This window comes from Nestor notabilis, unplaced genomic scaffold (genome assembly GCF_000696875.1).
Source record: "Nestor notabilis isolate BGI_N333 unplaced genomic scaffold, ASM69687v1 scaffold8293, whole genome shotgun sequence".
Lineage (NCBI taxonomy): Eukaryota > Metazoa > Chordata > Aves > Psittaciformes > Psittacidae > Nestor > Nestor notabilis.
In genome coordinates, this window is record NW_009920540.1 from 2,249 (window position 1) to 22,947 (window position 20,699).

General features: G+C 41.1%; 1 protein-coding gene across 1 annotated transcript; it reads left to right on the forward strand.

Annotated features, from left to right (window-relative positions):
- Positions 1–3,692: 3,692 nt before the first annotated feature.
- Positions 3,693–20,053, forward strand: LHCGR (luteinizing hormone/choriogonadotropin receptor; the record flags this gene model as incomplete). Its single annotated transcript, XM_010010712.1, is given in 10 exon segments — positions 3,693–3,764; positions 6,437–6,511; positions 8,083–8,157; positions 8,716–8,790; positions 8,897–8,974; positions 11,277–11,345; positions 12,091–12,165; positions 13,319–13,504; positions 16,118–16,198; positions 18,895–20,053. Coding segments are annotated over 10 exon segments (1,945 nt in total), but the record flags the coding sequence as incomplete, so codon positions are not given.
- Between the last annotated feature and the right edge of the window lie 646 nt (positions 20,054–20,699).

Consider the following 20,699-nt stretch of genomic DNA (forward strand, 5'->3'; position numbering starts at 1 on the left):
AATTTCAGCCATTTTTCTTCACCCAAGTTATTCTTGCCATGTCACATTATTGCTGGAAGAGTTTTCAAAACCATTAGAGTTCCGACAGGTTGCAGAATGATGTGTTTTATACAGTCCTGAATGGACCATATTTTTTCTCAGGCTCCTGTTTTTAATTTGGACATTACACAAACCCTGTAGAAACTCCATTATCCAGACACCTTTTATGCCATTTTGGATATAGCAGCCACGCGTCTTCCAGTCTCAGCAGAAAAATAATCTTTCATACACCATTGTATTTTGAAACAAACCGTGATTTTCCTTCTTTTGAAGTCTCATATGTACTTTTGGGGTTTGTTTAGCAAAGTCTAAATGGATAGGCACCCAACTCCAGCTGTACAGTAATGGGCACTGGATACCTATTACCCTTCTGTCCCTTTCGAAACCTCATTTCACAGTGAGATTCATTTCGCTGTGCCTGAGTGTGCGCCCCTCCATGCAGGGCTTCCGCAGTAGGGTAAGTGGCACATCATTAGGCACCAACTTACTAGGTACCAAATCCAAAGCTTTGTGGCAAGAGCCTGAAGAAGTAGACAGTTCTACCATTTCTTCACTGGGAGCACATTTAACTCTTTTGGAATTGACAGAGAAATTCAGTTTCAGGGCCAGAGTGCCCTTCATAGGACACCCATCCCATCATCAGCTAGGGGAAAGTACTCTTTAACTGCTTATGTCACATATCCAGCATCATAGGCCGCATTTCAGGTAGATAATGCCTGGTATACAGGGCTTTAAAAATAAATCCAAACATCTTACATTGCCCCCAGAAGCTGATAAAAATCCTAGGTACATGATGGGGTTTCAGTGTTAATTTCAGTCAACATTCCCAATCCTGAGTTAAGTCCAAGGGCACCACAGAATAAAAGTTTGCCATTCTCAGCAAAAGCCTATCTTACAGATTCACTTTTTGGCCATCAGAAAGAGGAGTAATCCTATAAAATAGAGACACTAAAATATAAGTCTTCTACAGCAGGGTGACAGCATTGGTAGATAAGGCTTTAAACTGACAGAGGGGAGATTTAGATTAGAGATCAGGAAGAAGTTCTTCCCTGTGAGGGTGCTGAGATGCTGGCACAGGGTGCCCAGAGAAGCTGTGGCTGCCCCATCCCTGGCAGTGTTCACGGCCAGGTTGTATGGGGCTTGAGCAACCTGCTCTAGTGGAAGGTGTTGGAACTAGATGAGCTTTAAAGTCCCTTGAACCCAATACCATTCTATGACTCCTATAATTCCTGACAGCACCTGCTTGAGTTTCATTGTGAACTATCAAAGACATCAGCCATGTTCAATAGCAGAGACATCACATGAGATAAGGCCTCGCTTTACATGGCACTCTGGAAAAAATTAAGCCTGCAACAGGCAGTTCAAACCTCTATAAACCTAAATGCTTATACATATACACAGGCTGGATTGTGCTTAACAAGCTAGAGTATCTTCTTCAAAATGTAAATATAGAAAGAGACATCTAAATGAAAACGCTTCCCTTTAACACAGGCACATTTTGAGGTAGAAACTATGAAGGTAAAGTGGAAAATATAGGCATGGGAACATTGACATTTTGGGTGAATTTAAGATGTCTTTGTCGATGTAGAAGGTGTCTGTGTGTGCTACGCCAATATTTTGAGGATTAAGAGAGAAGGCTGATTATGAATTGCCTTTTTCCTTTGTTCTTGCTGGTTTGTGAGATGCTTAATGGGACAAAGTAATGTCAATGCAGATGAGTTCACAGTTCCAGCTATCAAGATGAATCCACAAGAACAAAACCCAATGAAATGGAAATACAGAATGGATTGAGTGCCATGATGCAGTTTAGCTACAGTACGTATTAAAAGTTCTGGGTCATCCCACTTGAGTTTAATCACATAGCTAAGATGCCTAAGCTCAGAGCACCATTGCCAAAGGCTTTCTGCAAGCAGGGAGTGGGTCACTCCGAGCCACACACTATGGGAATTTTACAACTGCCACATTGCTCACAGGCACATCACAGGGAGGGAGGAGGCTTTTGGGATGAATATTTTGATGTAATTAAAAGCCAAGACCTGGTTTTAATTTTTGCATTTTCAGTTACATTTCTATTTCTTGTGTAACTGAAAATATTTTTTTGGCAGACAATTTCACAACAGGCATGTTTTATTTTCCAAGGAGCCCCAGCTGATGGTGCAGATGTGAGAAGTTCCTGCTGCCAGGGTTATAGAGCAGGAATTGTTCAGCTTCTATTTTTTACTTCTTCTTGAAGTCCTTTTCCTTTTGGCTCAGAACATTGAGTGCTACTGCAGGTTATCTCTACCTGTCCGTCCTCTCAGGGACAAATACATTTTTCAAGACCCATGACTTAGTTTCATTTCTGATTTACGCAAACCTCACACACAACAAAACACTCCAGCATCCATACAGAGATAGATATTACCCAGACACAGCGACATGAAAAACATACATATTCTTACAACATCCCTATTAGGTAGGAAAGGGCTGTTATTCCCAGTTTACTGACAGGAAATCAAGGTGGAAGAAAACTAAATGATTTGCCCCAGATCATACAGACTGTTTGGAACGTAGCTAGGAATTGACTGCCAGGTTCCTTAGCACATCTAGATTTGTAACCCCCAGACATACATATGCTTTGCAGCCTGCCATTATATTGTGTGGGCATGACATATGTATATATATACGTATATGAAATACATATATATTAAAAAGTTTATAAACATTTTTAATTGTCTTCATATAAAAGATTACAGCAAAGGGGAAAAAAAACATGTTATATGAATAGCGTGGAAACATTTCAGTCAAAATCCTTGAGTGGTGGTTTTAAGGATGGAAAACAAATGTCTCTAGTTATAAAGCAAAATGGAGCAATTATCTGTCTGCAACAGAGAGAATGTCTTGAAATATGTTAAATATTTTCCTCTGGGCATTATCAGGCAGAGTATGGCCATGGGTAGATAAACTGGCTGGTAAAAGTACTGTGATTCAGATGTGGAGTAGAATGGTAAAATGCAGATGTCTCCCACATCATTATTAACTTCTCAGTCAGAGTAACTAAATAATTAAGAAGGAAAATGTATGCTTGCTTTTAATCAGCTAACCACACTGATGCAACTCATTTTAAAACCGAATGGTAAAAAAAACCCACCATATCTGGCCTGATTTGGACTTCTTCTACACTTGTACACAGCCAGAGCATTGCCACCGAATGCGGAGTGCCATCGTGCAACATTACAGGGATGCTGCTGGGAGGAGAGCATGGTCCAGCAAATTCAAAGATACTGTTTTATAGGGAAAGCTTTACATGCTGGCCACTTTTTCTGAGGAACTAACTTTAAATAGCCTATAGGTTCCTTTATGAATGTAGCAGCTCACTTCCATGAGCCTATTAATTTACTTAATAGGTTATGATTATTATTGATTTAATGGTGATAAGTCTCAAATTCATGCTGTTGAGGAACTGCACCAATATCCTTTGAATTCCATTTAACTGAGATCAATGGTAAATGGATCAGGCCCCAAAATGAAGTGGCATTATTGTAGAATGGTTCAGGTTGGAAGGGACCTTAAAGAATTATGTTTTATTGTTTTTCTTCCTACTATAATGGTAAAATGGGTAAACAAGGAAACCCCATGCTTTACAATCCTTTCCTCCCTCTCTTCTTTTTCAGATCATTTACTCATGTCTCTGTAAAAGTAATCCCATCACATGCATTTGAAGGACTTAGAGATGCCTTCATCATGTAAGTTGACATTTTTCACAGGCTTTTCCTTAATTTCTCACTAGAAATTCTATCATAAACCTCCATCCCAAACAACATCTTTTTACAGTAATGTAAAAACGTGTTGCTAAAGCACACTATAGGTGAAAAAAACCCACTGGAAAGGATAAATACAGCATTTTTTTCTTACAAGCAGTATATAAAAGATTCTTTGGAAAGCTGTGATTTTTAACAGATGTTTAACAGATCACATAATGAAACATTAATCACGTCAGAGAGAATTGGGTACAGCTTAATAGCTGATGGTAGGGGCTTCTGATTGGCAGAGGAGATGGATTCTTACCATCAGTCATTACCACTGCAATAATAGCTATGGCATTCTGCGATTATACATTTACATAATACCCAAATAAAATATTTCTTTGGTGCTGTGCACTGACAGATAAGCTTGGCAGGGGAATCAGTAGGATTGAACCTGTTTCTTGGATCTTTTGGTTTACATGTGCTGTAATTTTGCATACTGAGTCTGTGTTGCTTCCCCTCCCCTGGCTTTGTACCTATTGTATATGAAGGACCCAGACCTTAAAGCTCATCTGACCACTCTTGCCCTTATTTCTGTTGTTAGTCCAGCTGAAAGATGGCAGGCTGGAGTTTCCATTATTTTTTATTATTTTACTTTATCTGAACTGAGTGGTGTCTAAAGGACAAAGCTGGTGACACACCAGTGCAGTGCAGAACCTAAGCAGCAGCACAAATGATGTCACTTTCTTTTCAAGGAGTACTTTTTGTACCTTCTCTTCACCTATGAAAAGCACAGAGTGCACCAGATACTAAAATATGTATTAGATGTTACATAATTTACTTTCAAGTAAACAAAAAGAGAAAAGTAGAAAACTTCTTTTGTGGTGCCTTCTTGAAGGCAGAGACTTGAAGGATGGGGGTAATGCAAATGCCTGAATAGACTCAACTGGACTAATTCAGCTTTTAGTGTTCATTGGTTAAACAATTTTGGCCAAATTATAAATTTATGTGTTTCTGTAGCTCTAGCAAGTAGAAAATAAGCTAAACTCCACTGTATGTATTCCACTGCAATAAAGTAGTATGGTAAAATCCAAGGGTGCTGTATTCTTGCATTCACTTGCATCTGAATGATTAATGAGAACTTAACCATTTTCAGATAGGAGACCAACTTAACCTACAAAGTTTTACCTACCTGGATGACTTGAGGCTAAACTTGCCCAAACTGTATGCATATCCTATTCTTCACAGAGAAGATCTTGTTCATTGACATTTTACCTTTGATAAAGAGAATTTAATTGATTACTTTGTGTCCTTTTAATGGCTCTCTCCAAATTCACAGCATAGAAATTGATGTATTTGTCTGAAGTAAATCTATAGAACACTTCATATGTATATTGAGATTTAGTGTTACTTTGAAGAGTACATATTTTTAAAACTTTTTTAATTTAATCTCTAAATCACACATTTGAGAACTCATCACCATCTGCAAATCAGATGATAAATTATTCTCACTGCCATCAGTCATTCCACCATATGTAAATGGTAAACCAGTGGCAGCCAGGAGGGATCCTATGGAAGGAGCATGTTTCGGACCCCAAACCTGAAAGACTCTTCAAGCTCTGCCAGCAGGCACTGACCTCTCCCAGCCCCTGAGTCTTTAAGGATCAGGTGCCCCTTACCCTACATCTGTCTTTCATTTATAAGTAACTAGTGCAATACCCAAAATAACGATCTCACTGCATTCTGGTTATGGAAAAAATCATTCATATTTCTATACTACATACATACATGTTTAATAAATGATTTCTAGTGTGATCCCCCTTTGCCACTACGTATCAAAAAAATTTATATTGACACCTAAAGGAATTGTTTTCTTATAACTGAAATAAGGTAACTCTCAGGACTGTGACAATACTGACTCTGATTTTGTAGATGCATTCCAGTTGTTTAGAAAATATTTTTTCTTTCCAGTATATAATTTTGGGTTTAGTTTGTGTGTGCTTCCAGTCAATTCTGTCAAGAAACACACTGTTTTGAACACCTTACCCTTATATATGCATCAATATATACTATTAATTTTCAGGAGTCCATTTTGTGTAGCCCTATAAATCTCAATCTAGCAGGCATTTAACAAGCATTAAGTAAGTGGATTTTTTTTCCAGTTTGCGTGTATGAAAATGGCATTTAAAACCAAAAATTATGCATAACATGCACTGAATGCATATTTGTGTATTTCTACATCTGTGGATTAGAGAACCATCACCCTGACTTAATAATAGCATATGAAGCACTGGGAACATTATCCTTGCCCATGCAAGTAAGTTCACTAAATGGGATCATCAATGGAAGCAAAAGGCGCTGTTTAAAGACTTTGTTTACATCAGTTCTGACCCTTAGTTGCTACCTCAGCCACACTTCACTGAGAAGATGGAAATTTGCTGTTACAGAGCTACTTACTCCGGAGTGTTGGCGTTCCCTTTTGCCAAGACAGCCACAGGCTGGTCTCTCTCAACCCCTAGGGGCACAGGGTCTGGGGTGAGGCATAGACACTGCTGCCAAACGGTATTCGGTGGGGAGGTTAAACAACTCTGTATAAAAAGAGGAAATACAAATTCAAAAGCTGATTTCTTTTCTGTTAATATATTGCTCTGTGTCTGCCTTTTTTATCGTAGTGAAATCTCCCAGAGTGACTCCCTGGAGAGAATAGAAGCGAGCGCATTCGACAGCCTTCCCACTTTGTCTGAAATGTAAGCATCAGTTAAAAAAAGGCATCCATGTCATGATTTAAGATCATCGAGGAATAAGCAGTCTGCAGAGAATTATTCTTGGACCAAATCTTTCTCTATTACTTCGCTTGGCTTTGGATTAGATCTATGATGAGAAACATTTCTCTCCAAAGTACCATATGAAATAGTGAGCACTCTGTAAGATCTAGCCTTGGAGAGCTAAATCATGCAAAGACATCCATGCGTAGAGAGTCCTACAGCTTGCAGTGAGCTCAATGGCAGGAGCAGAGATCTGTCTAATTCTGCTGGCACTGCCAAGCTCTCTAAGCAGGGAAATAATTCAAGATGACAACTGATGAGAAAAAATCTTCCTTTATGAAGATGCAGTTCTCAAAGCCCTACAGAATTTAAGCACAGCTGCTTGGTATGCATAGCTCTTCTTTCGAGAGCTAAAATATTACTCAAACAGAACATGTACTGATTTTAAAGTTGACCCACATAGCACAGGCATCTGAGAGACTGAGTTAAAGGCAATGACTAGGAGAATGTTCTGAAATATTTAGTGAAATTGGAAACTAAATCTGATTCAGTAGCTCATTACTGCCTTTTTCACATAACATGATCAGTGAGTGGCTTAAAAATGGTGTAACTGAGTGAGGAAAAATCCATCTCTTTTCCTTACATGTGAACTCCATTGAAGTCAGTTTCATAAGCAATAGATACAGATTTATCCAGCTCTGGCTGGGTCCAACTTCCAGTAGAATCAATGGTGGGTTTAGGGAAGGAATAGAAGATTTGACCCCATGCATTCACCTACATTTTATGGATAGCTTGTCATTTGCCTTTCCTCCAAAACCAAGAAGCTAAGCACGACCATTAAAGAGCTACAGGAGGCTAGAAAGTTAACTTTTTTGAACTCTGAATGCCTCACGTTGCAAGGGCCTCACGTCCCAAGCCACACTCTAGGCCACTTCTAATGGATGATCAGGGTAGGTGGGTTCAGTGGCATTCCCTAATTTGATCTCTTGTAATTTCACATGCTAAAACCTTTGAATTTTGTGAATTATGCATAGGGAGGGAGCTGGCCTACAGCTAGTGGGCTTTCATGCAAACATATCGTTTTACCAGATCGTACAGCTGCAAAAAGTGCTCCTTGGTCAAGAGGTGCTGCCCATTTTCTGAGTGATCACTATTCTCACACACTTACCTCCATCTCCCAGTTTCTGCAGATCTAAGCAGGCATCTGGTGCTACTAGCCACTGCTCTAAGGGAGTCCATGGTGCTCAAAGAGGTTAAACCCTCTGAGGAACTGCCCTTCCTGGCTAGGCAGGGCATCAGTAATACAATGGAAACAAAGGATGATGCAGCTGTTATCTGTTGCCAGCTACCTAACAACTGCAGGCCGTTTTTGTAACCAATAGTGCTTCAAAATGCATTCATGGTGTATTTGTAGAAGGTTGGTTCACAGCAAGAGAACATTCTGCCATAGTCTGCTGTGGGCTGTTTTCTGATAAAGGCCATTGCAAGCAAAATTCAGGACCCTCCCCAAAGTATAACAATTATAATACTGAAATATTTTCCCTTCATTGCAGATTAATCCTGAACATGAAAAATCTGTTGCACATCGAGGATGGAGCATTCAGAAACCTTCCAAGGCTAAAATACTTGTAAGAAAGGAAGAAAGAGTTCTGTTTCTTTTCTGTTTTTCCTCCTTCTATATGAGTAGACAAATAAAGAAAGGAGTATAAGGAAAAAAAAGGTTTTCATACATTATAGTACACCAGAAGTACATATATAATTTACAGTAGCTTTAATGTGCAGTTAACCAATAGTGAGGTCTGTCAATAGGCAGCAAAATAAAGTAACCCAGAGCAGTAATGGACAAACCAGTAGTAAAGCCTGAAAATTACTTCTGCTACGTACTTATGTCTAAAATAAAGCTTTCAGATTGACACGGTACTATGCAAAAGGGGTAACTAAAATCTCCTTCTGCTTAATGTAGAGAGAACATACACTGCTTCTCCAGGATGTTGCCTGAGGATGCTACTAAACTTAATTTTTACAGACCTTACAAACACAGTTGGAGCTTACTTAAAAATTATTTTATTTGTCACTCACCTTTTAGTGCATTGCATGTTAAACTCATAACTACTGAGTTGGCTTTTTGTTGCATCCACTGTGGTAATCTTTCCTCTGATAAATAGGGGAATTATGCTTTTCTTTAGGAGCATCTGTAACACTGGAATAAGACAATTTCCAGACCTGACACAGATCTTCTCGTTAGAAGCTCATTTTATTTTGTAAGTAGAGACCCAGCCTAACCCAGCTGTGAGCCTTTGCCATCTTTTTCTTCCTGGATCACTGACAAAAATACCTTTGTTTTTTAATTTATTTTTCCTCCCAAAGGGAGCTCTGTGATAACTTGCGTATGACAACTATCCCGCAGAATGCTTTCCAGGGGATGAGCAATGAATCGCTGACACTGTGAGTAAAATAATCCTCGCTCCAGTTCCTTCTGCAACGGTAACACTTCTGCTTGAGGAAAGCTTTATAAAGCTTGAGGTTGGCTGTATGAAAATCTGGAAAGTAAGCCCCATGCAGTACATGTCTCTATTGTGAGTTAAATTCAAAATTCTTAGGAAAAAGAGGGGTGTTCTTCAAGCTGAAGAGGTTTTATCCAGAACCTAACTTGACTTAGGAAAGGAACTAGGAGGAAGAATCCAAATCCTCATCTTCCATGCAATGTTGTTTTTAAATCTACCATCAAGAGGACATAAACTCCACAAGCTGTGCTGCTGGAGGCCAAAGCTCTCATCTCCCCTCAGGGATATGGCTTCTTGAAACAGTGCTTTCGGGGACCAACCAGGCTGAAAGTACTGACCTAACACTGCTGAGCTTCAGTTGCACAGGGTCCCTCTGAAGAGGAGGAAAGGAGAGAAGAAATTGGTATGAAGTACCAATGTTTGTTGTTAGCCTGATTTCTTTTGACATTGGCTCCTATAAGTCTCCACACCCAAGACTTTCCTTTTAGCAAACTGTGGATTCATTGCTACAGCCACTTGTGCGGTGGATTGATGTTAGGTGAGATGCCCCACCTGAGGAATGCGAAAAGCAGCAGAAAGCCAAGGTGTCATCAGCCAGCACAGCAAGAGCCACCTTTGGATTTCACAGCACCCTTGTCCTCACAAAAGCTTCCACAAAGAAGTGCTGAAAAAGGAAAAAGAAAGAAATCACAGGCTGAGCCTCGCTGCAGGATATGCCCAAAATTCAGTTCTCCCAAGGAAGGACCAGCTGTGCAATAGAGGGCAGCAAGAACTGCAGTTGACCAAATTAGGCGCTTCATCAGGCTGATGTGCTGGCATGACAGCAATTTTGACACAGATTTTATGTATTGATCAATACTTTCTGAAACCATTAGAGGGACTGAGCATAATGTGACTGAAGACTACTACTACTCAATATTAAAGAGGAGCAATTGCTTAGATTAAGGCATCATTTCCTCTTATGAACCTCTTTTCCTACCAACAAGTACTATGAAAGAACTCCAGCAAAATTATGATTCTGTTAACAGTGTAACAAAATGAACATAAAAGAGATGGAGAAAGGTGCTTAAAATTTTTACTGTAACCCTAAAGTGTATTAAGTGGGAGGGAGTCTAGGTCAGGAAACAGCCAATGATCATTTTTCTCACATCCTTTTAAGATAGGGAGCTCATCAGAAGAAAGAGATTATTTTATCAACACCTTCCTAATTGTAGAGCCACACCTTAACTCCACCCTATGTGGTTAACTGCAATTAGCTGAAGTAATTCCTGTTGTTACAGCATGGTCTGGTGAATCACAAGTAATCTATGAAGATGTAGAGTGATACTTGGTTCTACAAACAGCTAATTTAGTCTTTCCTACAGTTAGTGTTTCATGTGTGTTTCTCTTCTCCGGGCTGACCCAGCCCAGCTCTCTCAGCCTGTCTCCATAGCAGAGGTACTCCAGCCCTCAGAGCATCTTCACGGCCTCCTCTGGACTCACTTGAGCAGGTCCATACCACAGATGGATTTTTCTCAGCAAAATCAGACCCATAGGCTAGATATCCTAATGAAGGAAAAGAGCTGGACTTCAGGTGCAGCAGAGCCCAGCCTTTAGGTATCTGGCCCCAGGGTGGGGAATCAAGAACCCAGGGTAGCACCAAATGTCTATGTGCAGCACAGGGGACAGCAAGTTTTCCACAGCAAAACACAACCCTGGCAGCAGTACTCTGGAGAAGATGATAGCTCGCTGACTGCTGGATGATGCACGACTCACTCCTACCTCTCTGCAAACCTGTCTCTTCGGCTGCTGGAAGATTTCTCTACAGAGGATCTGCAATGCAGCAGCATCCTCCAGGCTTTAGAAGTGGTTTCCATCTGACACTTCTTTAGCTTTTGCAGTCTTCCATTTACACTTGCTGACGCCACAAAAATCACAGGTCTTCTGTGTGCCAGGAACTTTCCTGGCCTAATATCTTGTTTCAGGATCTCAGCTCAAGGCAGGCAGAGGTGAGCCCCTCAGAGAGGGAAGGATCTGTTCATGAGCAGTTCTCTTCTACAGCTAAACAGAAAGATGCTTAGGGAATTTAAGCTCTGACTTCATCTTAATTTTAGAGTTAAGACATGCAATAGTTACCCTTGTTCTTGATAAGCAGACCCTCTAAACATTAAAATGAATGCAGCATTAAGATTTGAAACCTGTAATACATAACAATCTCATCTTTTCAAAATCTTTTTCCCTTACACGTTTTTCTTAATCCCCAGTAAATTGTACAAAAATGGACTTGAAGATATCCACAGCCATGCCTTCAATGGGACAAAGCTGAATCAATTGTGAGTATGTTTCCCTTCCTTAGTATTTCTTTTTAAACCATAAATAATTGTTCTAATATAGTCAAAGGCTCTTCCTTCAGCTTAACTGGCTGCATTTCCTGATACCCATTAGAAAACTGATGTTTCAGTGTCATTGCAACTTGGTTGTTAATCCTGCAGCACTTAGTGCTTTTCCTGAAACACCATCCCTTAGGGAACACTGCAGGTTTTGTGAGAAAAGCTCATCATTTGTAATAAAATTTCATAAATTTCTCAACTTAGCAGCAATAGCATAAAGCTTGAAACTGCAGCCCAAACTGAGGAATCTACATTTCATATCTGGAAACAACAATCATTTCTAAATCACTTTCATAAGCTCTGGGACTAGCCTCTTGATTTGGGCAAAACTTCTGCTGCATTTTTGAACACTGCTACTGCCACAAAGGAACCAGACTGGTTGTTCTTGGTTTAAGTCAGAAGAAATTAATCAGAATTAAGTGTAGATGATGATGATCTGATGGCATTAACAGAGGGAAAGGTCCCATGAGAAATACAAGCACTCCCAGGCTAGATACTGCAACAACCACCGCTGTGGTGGGAGAAAGGATTGAGGTAGAAAGGAAGAATCATAGTCTGGTTTGGGTTGGAAGGTACCTTAAAGCTCATCCAGTTCCAACCCCCAGCCAGAGGCAGGGACACGTTCCACTAGACCAGGTTGCTCAAAGCCCCATCAAAATGTAAAGAGACTTCGTGTTTGATTCCACAGAATCCTCAAGGACAATAAGAACCTCAGGCGGATACACAACAACGCCCTGAGAGGGGCCACAGGGCCAGATGTCCTGTAAGTATCCACTACTCCGTTGTTTGTGTTTATAGGTGTCCCAAGGGAATGGCACTATGCCACGTGGGCTTTGTCATCTCAGCAAATGCAGGCTTTGAGTCTGGAAGGAGACTTGGTCTCTTACCCTCTACTTGTAAAATGGAAACATGTCCATGAGATGCCATGAAACTACAGGGTGGAATGCTGTTTGCACCATGACAAATGCAGACCAGCCAGTTCTAGCACTGGCATTGGCCTCCACCTCTTAGATACTTCAGTCTTTGCTTTATTTGTGTCAGATCCTCCTGATCTTATTCCTATGCCTTATATTCTGACACTGCAAACTAACTTGTCTTTCGGTAGGATGAGTATGTTTTTACAATGTATTGTTTCAGAATTTGGTTATAAAAGTGAACCAGCTGACTGCATGTTATAAGCCTGTGCTGAATAAAACACATTATTATCCTCCTCATGATTTATCAATCAGCTACTTACTGGAGAGGCGCACTGGCTGTAACACCATGCAATAAAATACAATGGGTGTCTCTGTAGGTAGCTCTGTGCTGCATGTGCTGTTTTGTTCCTTTAATGGTGCTTTACAGTACATGGCATTACTAATACCACTTTCACAGCTGTAGCCTTTTTTCCACTGACACTGAAAATCCTTAGTCATGTTGATGGTCCTTCCTCACACAAACAGCCCCCTGAAGTTACCCTAAGTCAAACTGCTTAAGTTGGTGTTGGCAAGAATGATGGATTCTTTTATGTGTTTTAATTAATAACCATTTAATTAAAACATCTAGAACAGCCCTTTGAAGCCAAGCAGAGAGCCAAGAGGGTGTCTTACCCGGTAGCTGGCTGGAGAGTCACATTCACCTCTTTCTCTTCCTTTCTCTGGCCTTAAGAGCCATCCCTCACTCTGTGCATGGTGGCTTTCAGAGAGGTCAGGGCACAGCCCTTGGAGCAGTGGGTCTTGGTTTCCCCAGGACAAAATGAGCACCTTGCCTCACTGGGGCTCCTGTAGTTCCACAGGCCACATTTCCGAGCTGGGTAGCAGGTGCTGAAGTAGCTTTGCAGACTTAAACCTTTGTGAAAAACCAAGTTGCTGTTACCTACTGTCATACTTTGATAGATTTTTTACATATATGAAAAGAGAATGCTCTCTATTTCACAGGGATATTTCTTCAACGGCGCTGGAGTCCCTGCCCAGCTACGGGCTTGAGGCCATTCAAGTCTTAAATGCAACATCATCTTACTCATTAAAGAGACTGCCACCACTGGATAAATTCAGCAGCCTTGTGGAAGCTGTTCTAACGTATCCCAGCCACTGCTGTGCTTTTCGAAATCTAAGGACAGAAAAGTAAGTTCAAGTAGCTCATTATTGAGCTTCAGAAACTCAAAAATGGCAATTTTTCTTTATTCAGCTCACAAGATTTGAATCCTTATTCCAGTTACATGGAAGCTGTGTTATGTAGCAAGGCCTCATACAAAACAGCAGATCTCTGGTAAAGCCAGGAAAATGATCTCCATTTATTTCAGAACAGAAATGGATCCCATCCTGTGCCCAGGATCTGCCAGAAGGAATATTCTTTTAAGTTTACTTAAAGCTTCTATCTCAATTAAAAAGCCCACTGGCACATGGAAGATAGATCTCCATCAACAGAATGTTGCCCTAAAAAAAAAAAAAAAAAAAAAGAAAAATAAGAGACCTCCCCCTGTAGCCTTCAGCTGTGCAGCTTATTTAATGCAGATGATATGATGACCTAGTAGAAAAGGCAGCTTTCAGCTACCCCTTGAAATTAGGACCTGACATATACCTGCAGAAAAGAGGTTACTTGGTGTAGTTCCAGTCATTTCAGATAATAGACAGTATTGTTCTTCCCACAGTTGGAAACTGTGGTGCAGAGAGCTTTGCATCTGCCAATTCAGGCAGACAGTAAGACAACTGGAGCTAATTTTTCAGCATTTTTCTTTCAAAGAAATCAACTCTCAGTTGGCTTTAGGCAGCCAAAGCAGCTCCAAATTAGTTTAAGCTATGAGGATGTCTCACTTCTCATCCGTCTCAGATGAAGGCTATAGAAAAGACATACTGAGCAGTCACTTGTGAGAAGCCTGATCTCTGTGACTTGCATACCATTGCATCAGGACTGCACTGCAAAGACAGGAGTAGAATCCACTTCCTTTGGGTAAAATTAGGGGTGATGGTATGCTTTCTCTGCCTACCTTATTTTACTAAGTGGTTCATGCTTCTGTAAGAATAGAGCAAAGAGTCTACAGTCAAGGTTTTTCCATTGCTTCCAAACTCTGATTCAGTCCCAGATCAAGTCTCTGAGCATATTAAATGCAGAAGCAATTCTGGGAGGGAAAAAAAACAACAAGTTTTTCAGATGAAGATAACCAAGTTTCTGATATTATATTAATTTTCAAGTGCTTGATTTTGGAATGTGATCATGCTGTATAAAAACAGGGGTGCTTTAGTAAGTCACTTATATTTAGAAACTATTTTCTTAGTTAACTGGGGGAAGAAAGACCCACTCTGCAAATCAGGAAACTGGACTGCTCTCTTACTGGGGTATCAGCAGGGTTCAGAGCAGTGCTAATGCATGAGCTGTCTGCACAGCTGCTGGAAAAACCTGTGCAAGCAATGGGCTGTTATCTTCTATATGACCAGCTACTACAAAAGAATGAGAGGCAGATCTCTTGTCTGCTTTCCTTGTCACCTACTGATGACAGCAGGAGACCACAGAGACTGAGGCCTCCCAAGACCTTCAGATTACACAGGGAAGAGACTTTGTGTGGTTATGTATTCTCATGTTCACATGCCTGCAGCCTGTTTCTGTCTCCTTCTATCCCCTTCTCTACCCTGTACTCTACATACAGTCATTCCACCCAGTTTTTACTACCCCTGCCCCGTGTCCTACTCCTCAGCACCTACAGACTGCACTCTCTGCTTAGTGAGAGATGGTAACATGGTCTTACATACATCTGACTGGGCAAGCAGGTTCACTTAAGTCAGCATCACAGACATCAGGTAAATAAAATCCTCATACCAAATATTCTTGAGATTTTTGGGGTACAACTGTGGTGTGCTCATTTCCTGAGGCATGTCAGGAAGGTAGAAGGTAGCATTCAGTCCCTTGGACTTTCTTCCAATTTCCCCCCTGAATGTGGGGGAAAAAAGAAAAGGCAGGTTATACCACCACTTGGAAAAAAAAAAAAGAAACCCAAGAAAAAAAAACAGCTTTTGTTGCCATCTTATTATTCATAAGCATCACACAAGGGCTTAGTTTGGTGTCTTATTTCTCTCATTTTACATAAAACTTTCTATAAGCTTCCAGCTGTCTGATTTTTGTGAGTACACAAAACAGCTTAGTGGTTTTGCTGACTCTTTCCACTATTGCAGCAATGAGGTCAAAGCCATCTCCATTCACACTGGTAGAGCACCTAGCCCATGTTTTCAACACCTCAAAACCAGAGATTTTACCAAATAGGTCATCTTTCAACTTGTACTTTTTAAATTGCTTTACTTCCACCATGTAAAGTCTACCTCCAGATCTCAAGCAGTTGTTAAAACAGAGTATCAGGCCAGCTTTCCAGCATTTGTTAACATGCACTTCTCTAAAAGCTGGCATAACTGCCATCATCTGTGATGGAGAACCTGGCCCACTTCAATACAGTATTTAATAAGGCAAAACGTACCTTTTAATTTCAATTCAAGTTATTTCACTATAAAAAAATGGATCATAAACAATAACCAAGCTGAAAGACCATCCTTAAGCTCCCCATGAGGTACTGCTTACTGTCACAATATTTAAAGCCTTCTCATCCCTGCTTTCAGAGGTCTAAATGAACATTCACACTGCTGTGAAGCCAACTCTAGCTTACCTTATGCATCTGTGAAGAGCACTTGCAGAGATGAGAATCTGGCCAAAATCCAGACTGCAGCTCATCTTTGTTTTCATCCTTGTTTCAGACAGAATTCTTTGCTTTCCAGTTTTGACAAGTTCTCCAAAGAGTGTGAAAGCACCATGAGGAAACCAACTAATGAAATGTTGTAAGTACCTCTCTGCATGCAGATGCTGGAAGTAGCAAATACGGACTTCCCCCTCCTGCTGTTTGTGTGTTTTTTCTAGAACAGCAGGTCTTTTGCTGCCAATTCAGTCACCCTCACAAGTTGCACAGTGGTAATTTTACTATCATTAAACTAAGATTTGTGATTTTGATGTTCAAAAGGAAAGGAGGGAAAAAAAAAGTAATTTCATGAGCTTTACTCACTCCAGCTTCTCTTCTGAATTCTTGAAAGACTTTGAAAACAGTAATTAAATATCTAAGGAAGTTAACAGCCTACATGGAGACTTTTCATGCCCTGAGATAATTGCAGTTGTTTGCATGATTCAAAGAAGAGCTGCTACTGTTAATATTTTTTTGCCTATAAAAGGATAATTACAGTTCTGTATGTCAGTAGCTTCCCTTGGCAGAAATAGAGTCCCTGAGTAAGAAGCGTGATAACCCCATGCAGCTGTTTTACTGCTTCTAAACGTGTCTTTCCATATCATCACAGTTCTGTTTGTCAGTGTTCAGTGGGACAATGAGAAAGGCTAACATCAAAACTGTTGTGCTGGCCATGCTGGTTGACACAGGCTCTAGAACTGTATTCAATGGAGAAATTTAAGGATTTGCTACTGTTTATCCCTCTGCAGCTAAATGGGAGACCCTGGGATTTCTCAACAGCCCTGACATGGGGTCAGAGCATTGTAAAGTCTAGAAAATACAAGGTTACAGCCACAAAATTCCAACAGCTAAATACAGCTGAAGTGTGATCGATTCACTGGGGTACTGTCTTCCTTGGACATTATCTCGTTTGCTGGTCTGCTGCAAATGAGACCTTCTACACTTGCCATTTGGTTTTATTCGACCTGTTGTAAAGCAACAGCTGCCTTGATTCTCTTCTCACTGCTTCTCATTTGCTGCCTGCCTGCATCTCCCCTGCACGCCTCTCTCAGTCAGTCCTGTCCACTCCACTCCCAACCACAAAACTGAAGCACTTCAGGACTACAAAAAGGCAAAGTCCAGGCAGTCAACATGACCAAGAACATATTTCCTCTATGAGGGGTGGCTTTGGGGAGAAACAAGGTGAGGCAAGGAGGTAAACACAGAGCATCAGACCACATTACAAAGATGAGTAAAGTGACACCCCAGGGAGGAATATGATCATAAAAACCAGCATTGCCTACGCGAGAGAAATCCCCCTCTTTCAGATTAGCACCTGTTGCACTCCCACTGTGCATTAAATAGTCTGCCCAGTCTACTGGCTCCTGAAGATTTTGCTTTGCTAAGTCCCAACCCCAGCAATTCCCTGAGCAGATATTATATGAAGCAAATGGAAGTAAGGTCATGATTCATGAGCAGAACTGGCTGCAAGTTGCAAAGTTTGGGAAACCACAGCAGAAATCAGCTGAAAATCCTGAGCTCTTACTGGAAAAAAACAGAACCAACCAATCAACCAAAAAAGCCAGCTTGCACATGGCAGCATGTTTGCATGGCCTCTCAGAAATCAAAATCATTTTATATTCATAAATAGAAGCAAATATATTCCCTGCTCTTCCAGTTTAAGTCAGGCAAGTAAAGAAAGACATTGGGCAATTTTTCATGTAAGGAGAGAAAAGGTAGGATAACAAGACTGAGAAGTTATTTGCCCAACAGGAAGAGCTGAAAAGCAGCTCAGCTTCATTTGCCAGTTAAGACCTTGCTCCAGAAAATTAGTTTGAAGTACCTGCTTCAGTGGATGTGGAAGTTTAGGTGTGTATTTAAGTTATCCCAAAGCTACCAGTTTTCTGAAAAGTTGTTCTCAGCAGAGATGTTTCCCATGTTTCACACTGCAGATTGTTTGCCTGCCAAACACTCAGTCAGGATAATTGGATAGTTGTGAAATTGGTACCTGTGCTGGCAGGGAATCAGAAGAGACAGTTTTTGCTTTTAAAATGTTTCTTCTTTGATAGACTTATCCCCACACTGTTGGTGACCTGGAGATTAGAGAGGTCATTTGAAACACCTTAAACATTTATAATTAGGCACTGAGTCCAGTCTAAACTTAATATATTCCTAGCCATCAACAGTATGTCATTAACAGTGCATTTCTACTCCTCGCTTTACAAAACTGTGAACATCAAATTCCTCAGCACTTCCCAAGTCATACATAGTCTCAGAACTTTGGTCAGTAAGTGCATTTCCTAAGGGAGGTAATCATGTGCTGTTAAAATCCTTAGGTTACTTTAGTTTGGCTTCTATAACTGTCTGATAAACCTATACACATGAAACCTATCATCAGTCAATGCAAGTGTTACTGTAGTTTGGACTGCAGTCTACTGGCAGCATGAGAACGATGGCTCACTTCCAAAGCAATCAAGGTAAAGTACTTACAAATAAATAAGTTGTATAAGAAAGCATCCTGTGGATGCGACTGGGACGTTTGCTGCTCTCCAAGGCTGCTACCAATAAAAAGGCCTCCTTACAAGGCTTCATTATAAGTAAACACCCTGTAGAAGCACAGGTAGTAAGCAGCTGATTTAAAACAACTGTTATCTGTTGTATTTCACAAAAGAGCACAAGCAGCATGTAACAAACAGCTTCCATTTGTGGGGGTTTGGTTTTTTTTAATAGTTACAGAGATGGCTCTTACAACACATCGCTGTGGTCAGCAGAAAAGAGCATGTACCCATTCATAACAGATGAAGAAACCTCTCCTTACAGTTACTCAGCCATTTTCAATGACGGCGAAATGACCGGCTTCGACTTTGAGTATGACTTTTGTCAGCCGAAAATACTCACGTGCACTCCAGAACCAGATGCATTTAATCCCTGTGAAGACATCCTGGGATACAGCTTTCTCCGAGTCCTGATCTGGTTCATAAACATCCTTGCCATTGCTGGCAATTTCACTGTACTCCTCGTTCTCATCACCAGCCATTACAAGCTCACTGTTCCTCGCTTCCTCATGTGCAACCTGTCCTTTGCTGATTTTTGCATGGGGCTTTATCTGCTGCTCATTGCCTCTGTTGATGCCCAGACCAGCGGTCAGTACTACAACCACGCCATAGACTGGCAAACGGGCAGGGGCTGTAGCGCTGCCGGCTTCTTCACAGTGTTTGCGAGCGAGCTCTCGGTGTACACGCTGACAGTGATCACTATAGAGAGGTGGCACACCATCACCTACGCCATGCAGCTGGACCGAAAGCTACGGCTGAGGCACGCTGTGCCCATCATGCTCGGCGGCTGGATATTCTCCATTTTAATAGCAGTGCTGCCCCTCTTAGGGATCAGCAGTTACATGAAGGTCAGCATTTGTTTACCCATGGATATTGAAACGGGTCTTTCCCAGGCTTACATACTGCTCATCTTAGTGCTAAATGTCGTCGCCTTCATTGTCATTTGTGCTTGCTACATTAAGATTTACATAGCTGTTCAGAATCCAGAGCTGGTAGCTGCCAATAAAGATACCAAGGTCGCCAAGAGAATGGCAATACTGATCTTCACAGATTTTACCTGCATGGCCCCCATCTCCTTTTTTGCCATATCCGCTGCCTTTAAGGTACCTCTCATCACAGTGACAAATTCCAAGATCTTGCTGGTTCTATTTTACCCTGTCAACTCCTGTGCAAACCCATTTCTCTACGCAATTTTCACCAAAGCATTTCGAAGGGATTTCTTTCTACTGATGAGCAAGCTTGGTTGCTGTAAGAGCCGAGCAGAGCTTTACAGAATGAATTACTTCTCTGCTTATACCTCCAAATGCCAGAACGGCGGCTCAGCCACAGCCCCCAGCAAAGCCTAACAAGCACTGCTGCTCTTGTCGACATTAGAGAAGCCGTATCCTGCAGCAGGGGAGAAGATGCCTTACAATAAAAATTAAACCGGAGCCAGCAGATGCAGCACTTTGCAAGGCCAGTTGTAATTATTCTAGTGACTAGGGATTATTTTGTAACATCTTGAACATTTCACAATAAATAAATGATGACCAAGAATTCTTACGCAGTGCAACTGTTCTGACATCTAAAGTGTTATCTTCCCTTTCCTTCTTTTGTAAGGATAGAGACGGAAGGTGACTATCAGGCAAAACTCTTCTTTAGGGGGGACCAGAGGAGCCCAGGAGTAGTCAAGGTACTCTTGAAGTTAACAGGTACTGCAGTGATTGCAGTCTAGCTCTTTTCTCCAGCTCTGCTTCCCTGGAGCATTTAAAGCCTATCTGCTACTTTTCAAGCCTTCTTTTTCCATTGCTGTCAGCTGTGCCAGCATTGTTGGGTTAAAGAAAAGGCCACTAAACTAGATGTCTCCCTTCATTTCATCAGCAGAAACTTCCAGTTACACAGCCACCTACATCCAGCTAAAGAATAATGTTCAAGGACAGGCTGGATGGATACTTGAGCAACCTGGTCTAGTGGAACGTGCCCCTGCCCACAGCAGTGGATTTGGAACTAGACGATCTTTAAGGTCCCTTCCAATCCAAACTATTCTATGATTCTATGAAGCAGTAGGTTGTAAAGATGTCACCAAGGAGA